At 43.5% G+C, this 19,394-nt stretch overlaps 1 protein-coding gene across 3 annotated transcripts in view; it reads left to right on the forward strand.

Annotated features, from left to right (window-relative positions):
* Positions 1–19,394, forward strand: part of LOC137370986 (deuterosome assembly protein 1-like) — a 202,996-nt gene that overhangs the window by 29,961 nt on the left and 153,641 nt on the right. For all 3 annotated transcript variants that reach the window (XM_068032890.1, XM_068032889.1, XM_068032891.1), the window contains one exon: positions 5,998–6,169. In XM_068032890.1, coding sequence (XP_067888991.1) covers positions 5,998–6,169 — 172 coding nt within the window. The remainder of the gene's footprint in view (positions 1–5,997; positions 6,170–19,394) is intronic.

Here is a 19,394-nt window from a genome sequence, read left to right on the forward strand (position 1 = left end):
CGTGTTTCTACTCATAATCGAGCAATCTGCAACTGTATCAATGCGCATGCTGATGTACTGTTGATTTACTAGCACCTTTGTACCAAAGACTCTGTCATTTGAGTGATTGCCAATGGCATAAATTCTGTAAACCCTAGCTCGCTTAAGCACTCTGGATTCACTTCAAGATTGTGAACTCCACCCTTGTTGCGCACTGCTTTCCATTACCACAAGAAAGAATTCTTTTTTCTGCTTTGGCCTTCGCTTGGCAAGCTGTCACAATATGATCTATCTTTTGGCAATTAAAGCATTTGACATTTCTGGACTGACATGCTATTCATGTGGTTGCCATTACAGCAACAAGAAGTCACTCAACTTTTATCAACAGCACTCGTCTGATCAGATCTCTCCGCTTTAGGCTTGGCAGAAGCCTTCTGACAGTGGACAGAAGCTGTACTGGTCATTTGTATAGGATGAAATTCCCAAGCATTCTTGGCTATCTCCGTAGTAGAAGCAATCTTACACATTAGCTCAAATGGAGTCATAGAGTTATACAGCACAGAAACAGGCCCTTCGGCCCATCGTCTCTGTGCCAGCCATCAAGCACCTAACTATTCTAATCCCATTTTCCAGCACTTGGCCCGTAGCCTTGTATGCTATGGTGTTTCAAGTGCTCATCTAAATACTTCTTAAATGTTGTGAGGGTTCCTGCCTCTACCACCCCTTCAGGCAGTGCGTTCCAGATTCCAGCCACCCTCTGGGTGAAAATTGTTTTCCTCAAATCCCCTCTAAACCTCCTGCACCTTACCTTAAATCTATGCCCCCTGGTTATTGACCCCTCCACTACGGGAAAAAGTTTCTTCCTATCTAACCTGTCAATGCCCCTCATAATTTTGTATACCTCAATCATATCTCCCCTCAGCCTTCTCTGCTCTAAGGAAAACAACCCCAGCCTTTTCAGTCTCTCTTGTAAGATTTTGTGTGTTTAGTAACCTCGACTGGATTCTTTCTTCCACTAATCCACACATGAACCTGTCTCGTAATGTATGGTCTAAGAATGTGCCAAAGTTGCAATGAAATGATAAATTCTTCAGTGCCACAAAGCACTCACCAACTGTTTCATTACTTCTCTGGTTTCTGGTTCCAAATTTGTAGCTTTCCGTTATCTCTAGTGGCACAGGATTAAAATGTTCCTCCAACTTTTGAACGGCACACCTCTTGCCTTGTTGGGAGCAAGAAGGTTTGTTAGTGTGTCATACACTTTAGGGCCAATCTCCATTTGCAAAATTGTTTTCTTGTGCTCAAGAATTGCCTTATTCTGAGTCTGGACCTCTTCATTTTCACCTTCGATTTCTAATATATTATTAGCTCTGAAGAACATGCCCATTCTTTCAATATATGAACTGAATGGTTCTCAAGCTCTATCATACATTCCTAGCCTTCGGTGTATCCGTGGCTGCAGCCATTTTGTCCTGTTTTCAAATGTAACAGTGACCCAGTGAACACTTTATTGTGGCTGTCTGCAATAGTGACAGAAGCAAAGTCAGCCTAATCAGAACCAACTCGCCAAAGCCAGTGTGGTTGTCAGTTGAATCAGATGGACACCAGGACCCTGCAGAATCTATTCAACTGATTGCAGCCAAATGTTTTCAGAAACAACAAGGCTCAGCACAATCTAGTCGAAAATCTTCTTTACTATCCGAACAGGTAGGTCACTGGAAACAAGCCTATTTTGTTCATTACAGTCTCTACTGCTGTTTGCTGTAGAAATTTTTGCACTTTGGTCCCATTTCGTCGCCAAAATCTGCTATATATTGGGAAGAACTTGTAAAGACAGACACCAAGTTGGCTAGATCACATGCTTAATAATGTCATCACACACTAGGCATGCTCATAACATAGGAATACACTACAGCGGTACATTGTTTTCAGTGCTTCTAGTCTGGGAAAAACAAATTAAGCATACAAGTGACAAAAACTCCCTTAATTTGTATTTAGATTTGCAGAACCACACGAATGTAATCTTTACAAGTGCATGATTAATTGTATAAAAAATGAAAATGTCAGGTTATTTGAAAATTAGTAGTAGTGCATTGAAATGAGTGTTCCTGATTTCTAAGGTTTGCACACTTGATTTCAAACTTGCAGATTGGGAGGTTTAGTGGTTAAAATGGCCCTGGCTGCTTTCTCCCATATGTGCAGGTGAGCAGCTGAGAGTTCCTGCAGGAGAGCAAATAATGGTGCTGTCCTGAGAACACCTTTATCATGCATGTACACACCTGTAGACCATGGTACTGTGCATGACCCTGGTTCGCCACTGATTAGCGGGGAAGCAAACCAAATGGTGCCAAGCAAATTATTGAAGTCAACCTTTTCTACTCTGATGCTTAGAACATCTCTGTCACAGCTACCATGCTGTAAACTGCGAATATCTTTCAGGCTTCTGTTGGGAAACCTTGCTGCTGATTGCACTGGAGCTGCCACCTGCATGGCTAGTGTCACAGATATAGGGATTGAGCCACTCCCAACTGAGTTAGTACCTACACCACGCTCTGGGCCACCATATCCACTGCCTTTACAAGTGTTTGTTACTTTACAACCATCTTCTTTTAAATGATGGTCTCTTAGATCTGGATCCACAACTGAGGGCAGCAGTTTCCTTTTCCTCCAGCTAGCATACTCATCTTCCACTTCAGTTCCTTCTTGTACTCTGTGTGTTGCCATGTGAAATCACCTGTGTTATTAAGTAACCCTTCTAGGTGGCTACTTTTGGGCTGGCACTTATAAGGAAGAGACACAATTATGGAATAGGTGAGGAAGGACTGGGTATTGCATATGTAGAGAAATATGCTAGGAGGGCAGAAAATAAGAGAAGTTAACAGGACTAGATAACCTGCACAATGACCATTTCATTTTAGAAAGAAGTTATAAGTTTAAGAATTCACAATTTTTATGATAACTGGTTTCATTTGAGCGGCAGGAACTGAAGAGATAAAATAGAAGGAGCTTTCTGACCTACCTGCAACTGTTATCTCTCATTACTTCCCCGAATTCTCGCCCAAGAGTTCTACGGCTTCTTCCTCCTAAGGACCTCAAGGTTAACAGTTTCTTTACCAGTGGCAGTTTCTTCTCTTTGGGTATATGCTGCTTTCTCCTTACAGAAGAAAGTACACAGTACAGAAGACTTCTTCTTGCCATCATTTTGCATTAAACAGATGGGATAAAGCATTCCCTATTCAAGTAACAACAGATCCAGAAAAGAGGAAAGTGTGTAGATGTCTGTTTCACAGCTTCCCTTTAAATTAAGGCTTTGCGTGAAGGAACACTTGCTGGGGAACGAAAGAGATATGCACTGTCTCATAATTGTGGATATTTTAGGAATTTAGAATATGGGACAGGATTTTCTCCCTGATGTAGGAGCAGAACAGAGGTGGGCAAGCTTGTGCTGGTTTGCCTGCACCATTCTACCCCAGGCCATTTTCCTGCAGGTCAGATCAGGGTGGAATGGCTGCCTGCCTGCAAGCAGCGGGTTATTTGTTGAGATTATTAAAAGGTCAATTAAGGCCAATGATTAGAGGCCAACTGCAATTTTCCAGTCGGCCTGCGGGCATCCATGGCGTCGGGAGCACAGGAGCTGCCTGGAGGCAGCCTCCCGGCAGCAGACCGGGGGCCCAGTGCTCCAGGCTGACTTTGAGACTGCTCCCTCCCCCACCACCCAACTACCTGGCCACAGGCCATTCTGTGGAAGGGTTCCCCTCCACCATGGTGGTCCGACAACATTATTTCAAAAGTTTTAAAAGTGCTGAGAGGCACCTTCTCTCTCCCTTACCTGCAATAGCAGACTGCAATTCCTTCCGTACTAGAGGGAAGTCTATTGGCCCTCCAGCTTCGAGAGCCCATCTATAATTGGACGGCGAGCGGCCCTCTGGCCACTATTTGGTCAATCCAGGCAGAATCGATGTCGGGTTGCTGCTGCTGACACAGTGTGGGGTTGGGACCTGCATTTGACCCCGATGCTGGTGTTCCGATCCAAAATGCAAAATTCCGCCCATGGTATTCAAGATGGGGAAGCAAGGTAGTTGGAAATATCAAACATTTTATAATTTTGCATTTGTTCATTTTGTGAACTTCTGCCATTACAAGGAGGTGGTGCACAATGCCAAGGTTGCCACCTTCTCACTGGGCCTAGACCATGCTCTTTGAGAACAGCCATCCAACTGTGACAAAAATCTAGATTCTATTTTGTTGGATTTCAACAATGCCACTTCAGTTAAAGTGAGTAAATTTGTGGGCTTGGTGCCGTAAAGATGCACTAGCATCAAATGTTGTAATATTCCAATTGCTCCTGACAGAAAATAGCTGCGTGAGTTCTTTAAACTGTTGCAGCTACTTAAATGTTGCAGCACCAGTGGATTTTGCTCCCCTCATGAGTGAAGCTCAAAGTATAAGGTGAAAACAGTGCTGGAGGACACCCAGAATATTAACATAATGTTGACGGAGGGAAATAGGGAAGGGCAAATGGACAGGAGGAAGTGCAGTCCCATTGCATTTCTGGATTGTAAGCTTGCCTTGTTGGAAAATCTAACCCAGGTTGTCATGTATCATCTGAGTAGTTCCACAGCAGCATGGTAAAACCACAGTTTCCATAAAACATACTTCTCACATAGATCATATCTCACAGATGCTAGAAAGTCTCAGCAGAGTAAACCAAATAGTCAATTTTGCTAATACCCAAATTCCTGATATAGACAACTATTAGATGAGAGTTAATGTAAATAACCTTTGTAGACAGCAGTCAACAACATATGTTCTAAGCACATGGGCTAAAACAGCTGTCAGATCATTGCAATCTACTGCTTTGCTGTTGAACCCAACTTCAGAAAAATTGTTGCCAACAGTATACCAAACTTACTGTAATATTTTCCTGTCTCAGGTAGTCCAGATCAGGCCCAAGTCAATCAGAAGTGCTGGCTTCCATTAGAATCTGTACAGTCATTATGGAATGCACACAATGGCTGGAATTTTACCACCCCCCCCCCCCCCCCACCAAAGAGTGGACTGGTGGTGGGAGGTCGGGGTGGGGTGCGTAAAATGCAGTAGGAGGCTTGGGAGGCCCTCCCTGCCCACTCCCGTCTCTGACGCCATTTTACGCGGGGCGGCGGTGGCACGAAATGGCCCGCCCGCCCCAGGCCAATCAAGGCCCTTAATTGGCCAGTTAACAGCCACTTAAGGGCTTCTGCCTGCCGCCACGGGGTTACTGTTGGCAGGCGGGCGGCCCAGGCCTGAGAAAAGCCACCTGTAAAAAGTAGGCAGTGTTTTGACGGCCTAGGGGGTTGCCCTCCTGATCGGGCACCATGTGCCCGGCAGAGGGCCGCCCCAACCAGCCCCAATGCTCAACACGCCGCCCCCACCCTCCCCAATCGACCTCCCCTTGCCTTGCCGGGGCCTGACTGATTACCCCCGGCAAGGCCCCAAAAACACACCTCTTTTCCGTCCTATCCGTCATCTTGATCTTGAAGCTGGGATGCAGACCCAGCAGTGGCCACCGCTCCTGGTGACACTGCTGAGACTAAGAGCTGCTGATTGGCTGGCAGCTCAATTAGGCGGGACATCTTGCCTCAATGAGGTGGAAGTCCCGCCTAAGACCAATTAAGGGCCTGGGACCATAAAATCCGGTCTGGATCCCCAGGCCAGGCGGAGGCGGGATCACCATCGACTTTTCGGTTGGTGGATGGTTCTCATCCAACAAGTGCAAAATTCCAGCCAATCTCTCTCTGTCGCATATGTCACTGTGCGTCACCAGAATTGCTCAGTAGGAGATTAGAGACCTGTTAGGTAGGTCTCCATGAGGCTCAAAATATGCAATTAAAGTGAGCATTAGAACATTAGGTGATTTTATTTAAATGAAAATGTTAAAGTACTTTGTGAAGAAAATGCTTCCTCTCCTGTTTCCTTCCCCTTTGCCTAAAATCATTTAAAATTCACTTTTTTATTCTGTTGCTTTGATTGAAATATCAGAGACTCCTCATGTGAAGCAGAGCTCCAGGAACTAATGCATCAAATTGACATAATGGTGAACCGTAAAAAATTAGAATGGGAGCAACATTCACAAAGCCTTGAGACCCGGCTTGAAATGCGTGAGCTAGAACTGGCCAACATACGAACCTGCCTTGATCAGAAACAGCATGAGGTAAGGCAGCAGTGTCTGCAAACATTGCATTTAGTGAGTAAGGGAACTTCCAGGTAGAAATGACAGTTAATTAACTGTGAAAAATGAAAAAGAACAAATATTTTCAACAAGTTGTGTAGGATGTCACAAAGTAATGTTCACTTATGAAGGTGACTTCCAAATTTACTGTAAGTACAGGGAGATTGGTGGACTCAGTAAGTAGATTGTACTTTCATTAGTGATGGTTCTTCAACACAAAAGTAGAGTAGCATGTACAAGTGCAGCATGTAAGTCGTGCTCATATAAATGCAAAACAGAAAATGCATTGCAGTTGAGAAGATAGTAATGGCATGTTTAACTTCCAGAATTATTAGCTGGCCTAATCTTTAACATGTTGAAATCAACATTATTTCATCTGCAAAAGGATAATTACTACTTTTGATCACATCTTGGAAGCAATGTCATGTTGCAGTAAAATAAAATATTTTGTACTTCTGTTAAATTTGACCCACCCACTAAGTTCTGCTTGGAATGGATGTTCAGAATTTTTTTTTTTGCATGCAGTCCTTACATACTTGAACTAAAATCTGATCATGAATGTCCATTCTGGAAATGCTTTTTGGGTTGTTTCAAAATTAATACTTTAAAATTGACCTGGTATTTGTATTCTGGAAAGGTGCTTAAATTAGGTTTTCATGAGTTCTTCAGCTTGGAGCTACAGGTATCAGCTGAAACCAGATTTGCCACTATGTACTTTTTTCTAAAGCAAGGAACAACATTTAATTTCCACGCATAGTTGTATATTTTAAGAGTTGTTAGGTGGAATTTTCCTCAAAGGAATGATTGTAGTGGAATTGTACCAGGGTCGGACTCCTCCCACTTGGCACACTTAGTGTTGACTTCAGAGAATTTTCCAGATTTTATACCTAGCAGTAGTTGTCAGGGAGGGTGGTTGGGTGGGTTTGGGAATGGTACGCAGCTGCAGGTTGTAAATACCTCCAAAAGCTTAAAGGGCTAGGCATCTTTGGGAACACTTTTGACTACAGGGATGGGAAAACTTGCTCATAATTGCAGAGTGGGAAACCTGTGGACGAAAAGCATCAACATTTTCAGAGATAGCAGTCGAGGTCCTGCATGGAATGTGGATGAAGAGAAATACCTGATTCGGGGCATGGGAAAGGAGTTCAGTCCTAGGACCTGTCCAGGTTAGTGCAGGGAGGTTAGTACTACATATGTGACTCCAGACAGCTACTCAAAAACACAAGAAAATTAATCGCCTGACCAAATCAGATGAGATAAGAAAGAGTCCTTTCCAAGATTGCATTTTATTAATCAAGATAGCCACTTCCCTTTACTGCATTAAAATGTGTCATTAATGTCCAAGCGGATCTGTGGGGCACGTTACACCTCTAAGGGAGAATTCGTGGTGGGCAGGGTGATTTAATTAGGCATGAGCTGATATTTCAATTTCCCAAAAAATCGTGAGATTAAGTCAGCGGCGTGTTAGCAACGTGTTGGGGTTCACCTGTCCTGTGGCAGGTGCCAGCTTTCCATAAATTTGCATAACATGAATACTCATTACCATATCATTATTTCAAATTAAGTCCTACTTAATTACTTTGTAATTTTGTAATTATGCAACAACTACCGTGGAATCTCCCTGCTCAGCATAGTGGGGAAAGTCTTTGCTCGAGTCGCTCTGAACAGGCTCCAGAAGCTGGCCGAGCGCATCTACCCTGAGGAACAGTGTGGCTTTCATGCAGAGAGATCGACCATTGACATGTTCTCCCTTCGTCAGATACAGGAGAAATGCCGTGAACAACAGATGCCCCTCTACATTGCTTTCATTGATCTCACCAAAGCATTTGACCTCGTCAGCAGACGTGGTCTCTTCAGACTACTAGAAAAGATCGGATGCCCACCAAAGCTACTAAGTATCATCACCTCATTCCATGACAATATGAAAGGCACAATTCAACATGGTGGCTCCTCATCAGAGCCCTTTCCTATCCTGAGTGGCGTGAAACAGGGCTATGTTCTCGCACCCACACTTTTTGGGATTTTCTTCTCCTTGCTGCTTTCACATGCGTTCAAGTCCTCTGAAGAAGGAATTTTCCTCCACACAAGATCAGGGGGCAGGTTGTTCAACCTTGCCCGTCTAAGAGGGAAGTCCAAAGTATGGAAAGTCCTCATCAGGGAACTCCTCTTTGCTGACGATGCTGCTTTAACATCTCACACTGAAGAGTGCCTGCAGGGTCTCATCAACAGGTTTGCGACTGCCTGCAATGAATTTGGCCTAACCATCAGCCTCCAGAAATCGAACATCATGGGGCAGGACGTCAGAAATGCTCCATCCATCAATATTGGCGACCACGCTCTGGAAGTGGTTCAAGAGTTCACCTACCTAGGCTCAACTATCACCAGTAACCTGTCTCTAGATGCAGAAATCAACAAGCGCATGGGTAAGGCTTCCACTGCTATGTCCAGACTGGCCAAGAGAGTGTGGGAAAATGGCACACTGACACGGAACACAAAAGTCCGAGTGTATCAAGCCTGTGTCCTCAGTACCTTGCTCTATGGCAGCGAGGCCTGGACAACATATGTCAGCCAAGAGCGACGTCTCAATTCATTCCATCTTCGCTGCCTCCGGAGAATACTTGGCATCAGGTGGCAGGACCGTATCTCCAACACAGAAGTCCTCGAGGCGGCCAACATCCCCAACTTGTACACCCTACTGAGTCAGCGGCGCTTGAGATGGCTTGTCCATGTGAGCCGCATGGAAGATGGCAGGATCCCCAAAGACACATTGCTCGCCACTGGCATCAGACCCACCGGCCGTCCATGTCTCCGCTTTAAAGACATCTGCAAACGCGACATGAAATCCTGTGACATTGATCACAAGTTGTGGGAGTCAGTTGCCAGCGTTCGCCAGAGCTGGCGGGCAGCCATAAAGACAGGGCTAAAATGTGGCGAGTCGAAGAGACTTAGTAGTTGGCAGGAAAAAAGACAGAGGCGCAAGGGGAGAGCCAACTGTGCAACAGCCCCGACAAACAAATTTCTCTGCAGCACCTGTGGAAGAGCCTGTCACTCTAGAATTGGCCTTTATAGCCACTCCAGGCGCTGCTTCACAAACCACTGACCACCTCCAGGCACGTATCCATTGTCTCTCGAGATAAGGAGGCCCAAAAGAAAGAATTATGTAATTACTTTTTATGTGCACCCCTATTATAGTCTGCCTGCAGGCTTTAACTGCAGCTTTTGCATCCTTTGTAAAGGAACTCTCATGTTCATTATTTGGCAGAGACTAGGTGCACAAGATGCAGCTGTCTCTCAAGATAGTTTGCACATTTGGCAGAAAGAGGGTAGGTAGGCCACCCATACAACAGGATAAGAAGTGCAGCCCACAGCTGATCAACCTCAAGATTTAACTGTTGTGAGACAAAGTTCATCACAATCCTCAGAGATAGTTATTGAGACAGCAGCCAGCCACCTGGCATTCTCCTGCCAATATGGTAGCATCTTAGATTAGCACTAGTTTAACTTTAAGTGTTCATTAGTCATACACTGGTACTAAAGGGAATCATGGTGGTGAGAAAAAGTTTGACAGGCACACATAATTGAGTTGTGAATAAAATTCTGAGCACTGAAGTTGTACTGTATGCTGACATTGTTTGGGGGGAAAGTTTGTATGAAGTGTCATGAATGGCAGCTGCGTGAATTGATGCACGCAGAAAAGAATCTTTACATTATGGCTCATGACGATGGCAAAGCAGAAGATGTAGACAAGATTGTCCAGGCCATGGGCAGATGTGGTGGGCAAGGGAAGATTTCCCACATCAGATTGACATAATTGGTTCTTGCAAGCAGAACAGGTTCATAGAATCATAGAATGTCTGCAGCACAGAAGGAGGTCATCATGTCTATGCCGGCTGTCTGAAAGAGCAATTCACTTAGTCCCACTGTTCGGCCTTTTCCCCATAGCCCTGTAAATTTATTCTCTTCAGATAATTGTCCAATTCTCTTTTGAAGACCTCGATTGAATCCACCTCCACCAGACTTTCAAGCAGAGCATTCCAGATCCTAACAGCTTACTGCGTAAAATAGATTTTCCTCATGTCGCCTCTGGTTCTTTTGCCAATCACCTTAAATCGGTGTCCTCTGGTTCTGGATCTTTCAGCCAATGGGAACAGCTTTTCCCTATCTACTCTATCCAGACCCCTCATGATTTTGAACATCTCTATGAAATTTCCTCTTAATCTTCTCTTCTCCAAGGAGAACAGGCCCAGCTTCTCCTACCTATCCACGTAACTGAAGTTCCTCATCCCTCAAACCATTCTCATAAATCTTTTCTGCAGCCTCTCTAATGCCTTAACATCCTTCCTAAAGTGTGGTGCCCAGAACTGGACACAATACTCCAGTTGAGGCCGAACCAGTGTTTTATACAGGTTTATCATAACCTCCTTGTTTTTGTACTCTATGCCCCTATTTATTAATTCCAGGATCCCATAAGCTTTATTAACCGCTTTCTCAACCTACTGTGCAACCTTCAATGATTTGTGCACATATACCCCCAGGTCCCTGTGCTCCTGCAACCCCTTTAGAACTGTACCCTTTAATTTATATTGCTTCTCCTTGTTCTTCCTACCAAAATAAATTACTTCACACTTTTCTGCATTAAATTTATCTGTCATTTGTCCGCACATTCCATCAGCCAGTCCCTTTGAAGTTTATCACTATCGTCCTCACAGTTCACAATATTTCCAAGTTTTGTGTCCTTCACAAATTTTGAAATTGTGCCCTGTACACCCAAGTCAAGGTCATTAATGTATATCAAGAAAAGCAGGGGTCCTAATACCAACCCATGGGGAACCCCACTATATACCTTCCTCCAGTCTGAAAAATAACCGTTCCCACTCCTCTCTGTTTCCTGTCACTCAGCCAATTTTGTATCCATGCTGCTACTGTCCCTTTTATTCCATGGGCACTAACATTGCTGACAAGTCTGTTATGTGGCACTTTATCAAATGCCTGTTGAAAGTCCATGTACACCACATCAACTGCAATCCCATCATCAACCCTCTCTGTTACCTCATCAAAAATCTCAAGCAAGTTAGTTAAACACAAATAGCCCTTAACACCCATGCTGGCTTTCCTTAATTAATCCACATTTGTCCAAGTGACTATTAATTTTGTCCCGAATTATCGTTTTTAAAAGCTTTCCCACCACTGAGGTTAAACTAACTGTAGTTGCTGGGCTTGTCCTTATACCCTTTTTGAACAAGGGTGTAACATTTGCAATTCTCGAGTCCACTGGCACCACCCCTGTAACTAAGGAGGATTGGAAGATTATGGCCAGTGGCTCTGCAATTTCCATCCTTGCTTCTCTCAGTATCCTTGGATGTATTTCATCCAGTCCTGGTGACTTACCAACTTTAAGTACAGGCAGCCTATCTAGAACCTCCTCTTTATCAATTTTTAGTTCATCCAGTGTCTCAACTACCTCCTCTTTCACCATGACTTGGGCAGCATCTTCTTCCTTAGTAAAGACAGATGCAAAGTACTCATTTAGTACCTTAGCCATGCGTAAATACCCTTTTAGATCCCTAATCAGCCCCACTCTTCCTTTTACCACTCTTTTGCTATTTATATGCCTATAGAAAAGACTGTTAGGTTACCTTTATGTTAGCTGCTAGTCTCGTCTCATTGTCTCTTTCCTTCTCTTTTTTTGCTTTTTCACTTCCTCTCTGAACCTTCTATATTCAGTCTGGTTCTCAATTGTATTATCCGCCTGACATCTGTTATTTGCGCCCTTTTTATGCTTCATCTTACTCTCTACCTCTTTAGTCATCCAGGGATCTCTGGGTCTGTTTGCCCTACCTTTCCTGACTGTACTTGAACCATCTCATCTTTAAAGGCAGCCCATTATTCCATTACAGTTTGTCCTCCAGTCTTTGATTCCAGTTTATTTGGGCAAGATTTGTCCTCATTTCATTGAAGTTGGTCCTCCCCTAATTAATTATTTTTATTCTGGATTGCCCCATGTCCTTTTCCATAGCCAACCTAAACATTACGATGCGATGGTCATTGTTGCCTAAATGTTCCCCTACTGTCACTTGATTCACTTGACCCACCTCATTCCCCAGAACCAAATCCAGTAATGCCTCCTTCCTCGTTGGACTGGAAACATACTGATGTAAAAAATTCTCCTGAACATACTCTAGAAACTCTTGCCTCTCTCTGCCCTTTATACTATTATTATCCCAGTCTAAATTAGGTTGTTCTCTACATTCACTTTATGCTGCGATTGATCTTTAGCTTGATCCCTTTGTTGCCCTTAGGCACCTTCCTTCTTCCTATGGAGGTCGTTTTGCAACACATCACCCTTATTCTTCAGACACTAATGGAAACATATTGCAGAGTATCCTTGAACTGACCTGAAGCAAGCCTTCAAAATTCCAATGTTGTGTACAATGATGACTGATGGCAGACTGGATCTTGTTATAGAGGTGCTCAACTGCAATCTTTGGAAAGGGCTCAGATCTCACCAGCTGTGGTTGTAAAGCATGGCCTTGATCTCCAACGATCCACACAGAGACTTGCTTTTCTATTTCAAAGTAGGATGACAATGTGGATTGTCTTAAAATGAAGATATGGTAGCTAAGTAGAAAGCAAGTGCTTGCTTGCAAGACGAGGTGCTGGTTAAAAACAAGGTGGACAATGGGCGACTGGAAACCTTTCCTCTTGATATAAGTGGTGAGATTGATGAAAGGGGCATGTACGGTCCTGTACTTTGGGGAAATCCTAATAGCTAGTAAATTAAAGCCCTCTTAGAGTGCTGTCTGTTGTTCATATGGAAAAAGCCTTGAATTTGGAGTGGAACCATATAGATTGGCCTTTCAAATTCCAGTGAAAGGGACACGGGTGGAACTTCTATCTTCGTCCTTCCTCCCCCACCCACCCACCCCTGCCCACACACTCCGCACTCAAAATGGCAATCAAACGTCAGGATGGGAGGAATTCTTGGGCTTTGCTATGAAATTTTACCATTGAAAGGCATCAGCGGAACTCATGCCAAAATCTTTAATCAATCCCAGAGGGAATCTCTTACCTTGTCTGAAGGCTGATTACCTTGTTTGCTGAAAACTGGAGGAAAAAAATTTCTTCAGCCCCCCACTGGCTCTAGGAGGACCTTAGGCAAAGTAGCTGTGGACTACACGGTCTTGTGAGACGGATTGATGCAGGCATCCGTGATATGCCTTTGCAAGCACTTGCAGCCATATAAATAGCGCGTAACCAAGGATTTGGGATAGCATTTCCAGCCCAGGGTGGGCGGACATCTAGTCTGGTGCACTTGCACCAGCAGACTGGACCCCCAGGAATTTTAGGATAATTATGTTTTGGTTTATCTAATTTTTTTCTGCCCCATTTTTCTTCATTTTTTCATTTGTCTACTGTTTGCCCCTTTTCCCTTTCTTTATATCTCTACAACATTTTATCTCATTGTCTCTATGTACTTTGTCTTCATATCTGTAAATGTCTTAAAGGATTTTTTTCCTGATTCTTTCTCCCTCTTTTACCTTTACCCAGTAGGTGGATGTGACAAAAATTAAGCAGTCTGTCTTATTTTAGCTTTGTGTTTTTTTTAAATTCTGTCAGGAGTATTTAAAAATAAAATTAGCTACAGTCAGGTTCTTGTCCCAAGCTATATTTGATAACATGTTGAAAGTTTTCTTAGTTGTTTTTGAAGCTAAAGTGAGGAACCAATCTGCTTTTGGACAAATACAAGCTGTGCAACCTGTTCATTTTTGTGCATGATAAAAAAAATGTTTTTCAATAAGGTTAACAGTTATTTGAATCCAGGAAGTCATTGGGGAACTTTCAGGTTAGATGCCTTTTGAAGAAGGAGACAGACTCTTTGGAAACATAGCATAATTCTAGTAGCTAAATAATTAACAGAAAAGTTGCTTTGATTATTATGCTGTGCATACAACCAAAGGTTTACCTTGATATGAAGAAGGTACTCTCAAAGAGAGAAGTTAAGACTCACCAATGAGAGTGAGCTAAAATATGAGAGTTGAAAAGCCTAGAGTAAAAAGGTGAATAGAGCGAGAAATATAACAATATTGAGGACAGATGGCCTGAGCTCCAAGGGAACAGAAGTTGATGGCAAGACTGAGCAGGACCTTGGGCTTGGACCACAAAAGAGCAGGAGATTAAAACAAACTGATTGGAGCTTTGCACAGTTTCAGTTTCTCTTTGACGTACTCTGACTTGTGTTGTATTGTTTTGGTTATATGATTCAGCATTGTATTTGCATTGTATGACAGTATCCATTTCGACATAGAAACATATAAAAATAGGAGCAAGCGTAGGCTATTCCACCCTTCGAGCCTGCACCGCCATTCAATACGATCATGGCTGATCATCCAAACTCAGTGCCTTGTTCCCGCTTTCTCCCTGTATCCCTTGATCCCTTTAGCCCGAAGAACTATATCTAACTCTTTCTTGAATATACTTAATGATTTGGCATCAACTGCTTTCTGTGGTAGAGAATTCTACAGGTTCACCACTCTCTGGGTGAAGAAATCCATCCTCATCTCAGTCCTAAATGGCTTACCCCTTATCCTTAGACTGTGACCCCTGGTCCTAGACTCCCCCGTCATCAGGAACATCCTTCCTGCATCTAGTCTGTCCAGTCCTGTTAGAATTTTATAGGTTTCTATGAGATCCCCTCTCATTCTTCTAAACTCTAGCGAATATATGCCTAATCGATCCAATCTCTCTTCATACGTCAGTCCTGCCATTCCAGGGATCAGTCTGGTGAACCTTTGCTGTGCTCCCTCCATACCAAGAACATCCTTCCTCAGATAAGGAGACCAAAACTGCACACAATACTCCAGATGTGGTCTCACCAAGGCCTTGTATAATTGCAGCAAGACATCCTTGCTCCTGTACTGGAATCCTCTCACTATGAAGGGCAACAAGGACACCCAGGTCTCGCTGCACCTCCCCCTTTCCTAATCTGTCGCTGTTCAGATAATCTGCCTTCCTGTTTTTGCCATCAAAGTGGATAACCTCACATTTATCCACATTATACTGCAGCTGCCAGGTATTTGCCCACTCACACAACCTGTCCAAATCACACTGGAGCTTCTCTGCATCCTCCTCACAGCTCACACTCCCACCCAGCTTTGTGTCATCTGCAAACTAGGATATATTACATTTAATTCCCTCATCTATATCATGTTGTGAATAGCTGGGGTCCTAGCACTGATCCCTGCGGTACCCAACTAGTCACTGCCTGCCACTCGGAAAAAGACCTGTTTATTCCTACTCTTTGTTTCCTGTCTGCCAACCAGTTCTCTATCCATTTCAGTACCTTACCCCCAATCCCATGTGCTTTAATTTTGCACGCTAATCTCTTATGTGGGACCTTATCAAAAGCCTTCTGAAAGTCCAAATACACCATATCCACTGGTTCTCCATTATCTATTCTACTAGTTTTTTTTTAGTTTTAGAGATACAGCACTGAAACAGGCCCTTCGGCCCACCGAGTCTGTGCCGACCATCAACCACCCATTTATACTAATCCTACACTAATTCCATATTCCTACCACATCCCCACCTGTCCCTATATTTCCCTACCACCTACCTATACTAGGGGCAATTTATAATGGCCAATTTACCTATCAACCAGCAAGTCTTTGGCATGTGGGAGGAAACTGGAGCACCCAGAGAAAACTCACGCAGACACAGGGAGAACTTGCAAACTCCACACAGGCAGTATCCAGAATTGAACCCGGGTCGCTGGAGCTGTGAGGCTGCGGTGCTAACCACTGTGCCACTGTGCCACCCTAATGTGTTGAGAACATCCTCAAAAAATTCCAGTAGATTTGTCAAGCATGATTTAGCTTTCATAACTCCATGTTGACTTTGTCCAATCCTATCATTGTTTTCCAAGTGCTCTGCTATTACATCTTTTATAATGGACTCTAGCATTTCTAGTCTCGGAATCAATTCTCTCAGAATTCGTCATTAAGATGGAGACTATCATGTTATGGTCGCTCTTCCCCAACGGACCTCACACAAGATTGTTAACTAATCCTTTCTCATTACACAATACTCAGTCCAGGATGGCCTGTTCTCCAGTTGGTTCCTCAACGTATCGGTCCAAAAAACCATCGCGTACGCACTCCAGGAATTCCTCCTCTACAGTAATATTGCTAATTTGGTTTGCCCAATCTATATGGAGATTAATTTCACCCATAATTACAGTTGCACCCTTATTGCACGCGTCTCTAATTTCCTGTTTAATGCCATCCTCTACATCACCACTGCTGTTTGGGGGTCTATATACAACCCCCACCAATGTTTTCTGCCCCTTGACGTTTCTTAGCTCCACCCATACAGATTCCACATCAGGATTCTCTGAGCTAATATCCTTCCTCACTATTGTATTGATTTCCTCTTTTACTAACAATGCTACTCCACCTCCTTTCCCTTTTTGCCTGTCTTTCCTAAATATTGAATACCCCTGGATGTTCAGTTCCCATCCTTGGTCACCCTGCAGCCATGTCTCCGTAATCACAACTCTATCGTATCTATTTACATCTATTTGCACGGTTAACTTGCCTATCTTATTGTGAATACACCGTGCATTGAGACACAATGTCTTTAGGCTTGTCTTTTTAACATTCTTAGTCATCTTAGCATTATTTCGCACTTTTGCCTTTTTGTTTCCTGTCTTTCGTTTCTATCCTTGTTTCCTCCTCCTCAGTCTCCCCGCTCAGGTTCCCATCCCCCTGCCAAATCCTCCCCAACAGCACTCGCAAACGCCCCTGTGAGGACATCGGTTCCGGTCCTGCCTGGGTGTAACCCGTCCCGCTTGTACAGGTCCCACCTTCCCCAGAACAGGTCCCGATGTCCCAGGAATCTAAATCCCTCCCTCCTGCACCATTTCTCCAGCTATGCGTTCATCTGGGCTATTCTCCTGTTCCTATACTCACTGACACGTGGCACAGGATGTAATCCTGCGATTACTACCTTTGAGGTCCTGCTTTTTAATTTAGCTCCGAACTCCTTAAATTCACCTTGCAGGACCTCATCCCTTTTCCTACCTATGTCATTTGTACCAACATATACCACAACCACTGGCCGTTCACTCTCCCTCGTCAGAATGTCCTGCAGCCACTCCGAGACATCCTTGACCCTAGCACCAGGGAGGCAACATACCATCCTGGAGTCTCGGTTGCGGCCACAGAAACGCCTATCTGTTCCCCTTACAATTGAATCTCCTATCACTATGGCTCTCCCAGTCTTTTTCCCTCCTTGCTGTGCAACAGAGCCATCCGTGGTGCCACGAACTTGGCTGTTGCTGCTTTCCCCTGGGAGGTCATCCCCCCCAACAGTATTCAAAGTGATAAAGCTGTTTGAGAGGGAGATGGCTACAGGGGACTCCTGCACTATCTGACTGCACCTACTACTCTGCCTGGTGGTCATCCATCCCTTTTCTGCCTGTGCAGCCAATACCTGCGGTGTGACCACCTTGTTAAACATGCTATCCACGATGTCCTCAGCATTGCGGATGCTCCGCACTAAAGCCACCCGCAGCTCCAGCTCCATAATGCGGGTAGCCAGTAGCTGCAGATGGATACACTTCCTGCACACACGGTGGTCAGGGACACTGGAAGCGTCCCTGATTTTCCACATAGTGCAGGAGGAGCATATCACGGGGCTAAGCTCTCCTGCCATGACTTACCTTTAGATTACTTAGTTACTCCCTATGAAAATACTAATTACAGTAGGGATCTTGTTCTATTCCAAAACTACCCACTACAATCTAAAGTCCTCAATAAATTACACTAATTTAAAAAAACACACTTTAGTCGTACTCACCTTATCACTTATACGGTAGGTTTTGAGGGTTTTTTTCAAAAAGAAACTTTCCCCTTATTTTTTTAAGCTATTTAAATGCACTAACAGCTGTTACTTACCCAACCAATCACCTTGCAGATTTCTCGCGATATCACTAAGTTTTTGTTTCCTCTTTTGAACCTCAGTGTGCGCCAGCACAGACAGAGCCGACCATGTTAGATGCTAAGTCAATTAATAACCCTAGCTCTCTCTGTTTCATCCTCTAGCTTGTGACGTCCAATTTTTCTTTCTATGTGAAATAGTTCACATTTATCTATTATTACATTTTATCTGGCACTCTTGTTCCAGTCACATAATTTGTCAAATTCAGTTTGTAATTCCCAGGCTGCTGACCTCCTCAAATTTATCTGTTGCTCCTATTTTAGTATTGTTTGTAAATGTGACTAGTATGCATTTAGTTTTTCTATCCAAATTGTTAATATATTAGAAAAAAAGAGATTCAACACCAAGCCGCAGGGACCTCCATTGAGCACTTCTGTAACATTCTTATCTAATTCCAGGTTTAACTTTAATTCCTACCAATTTAAGCTCTCATAAACGTTGTTCAAACTTTTTTGGATGTCTAAGTACATCAGTTCATAGGGCATTCCACAGTTCCAATTGCAACCCTTTTTTAACATGTTTCCGACTGGTTGTATATTTGTCAGAGTGGTTCCCTCACCTTTTTTTCCTGCTTTTCCTCCTTATTTTGTGTTAGCAGCACAGGAAGAAGTAATTTGACCCATTAGTGTCTGTGCCAGCTGCTAGAGTAATCCAAAAATAATCCTACTGTCTCCCCATAGCCCTGGATTTTCCTGTGCTCCTAATTTTCTTTTAAAAGCAGCAATTGTCTCCGCCTCAACCATTCCCTGTGGCCAAGCACCTCATATTCCAACAACCTAACTGCTTTCCTCATTCTCTAACTGACAATTTTAAATTGATAATTACTTGACACTAATTCCTCAAACTACAGAAAATAATCTTTCCCTATTCATTGTATCAAAATCCTTCATAACTTTTAAACTCTTAGTTCTTAGCCTTCTGGAAATAACCCGAGTATTTCATCTCTCCTTATCCTATTCCTGGCATAATACTGGTGAATCTAAGCTGTGTGCTCACTAAGGAAATAATGTCCTTTCTATAATGAGGCTCCAAAACTGCACACTGCACTTTAACTGTAGCCTACTCAATGCATTGTACAAATTGATCTTTATTTATTTACTCTTGTATTCGTTGCCTCTATTTGTCAAATTCAAATGCTTTTGACCTTGTTAATCACTTTATCTACCTCCACTTGCACTTTCAGCGAGCTATGTATTTGACCCTACTAGGG

Source organism: Heterodontus francisci, chromosome 6 (assembly GCF_036365525.1).
Source record: "Heterodontus francisci isolate sHetFra1 chromosome 6, sHetFra1.hap1, whole genome shotgun sequence".
In the NCBI taxonomy this organism is placed as follows: domain Eukaryota; kingdom Metazoa; phylum Chordata; class Chondrichthyes; order Heterodontiformes; family Heterodontidae; genus Heterodontus; species Heterodontus francisci.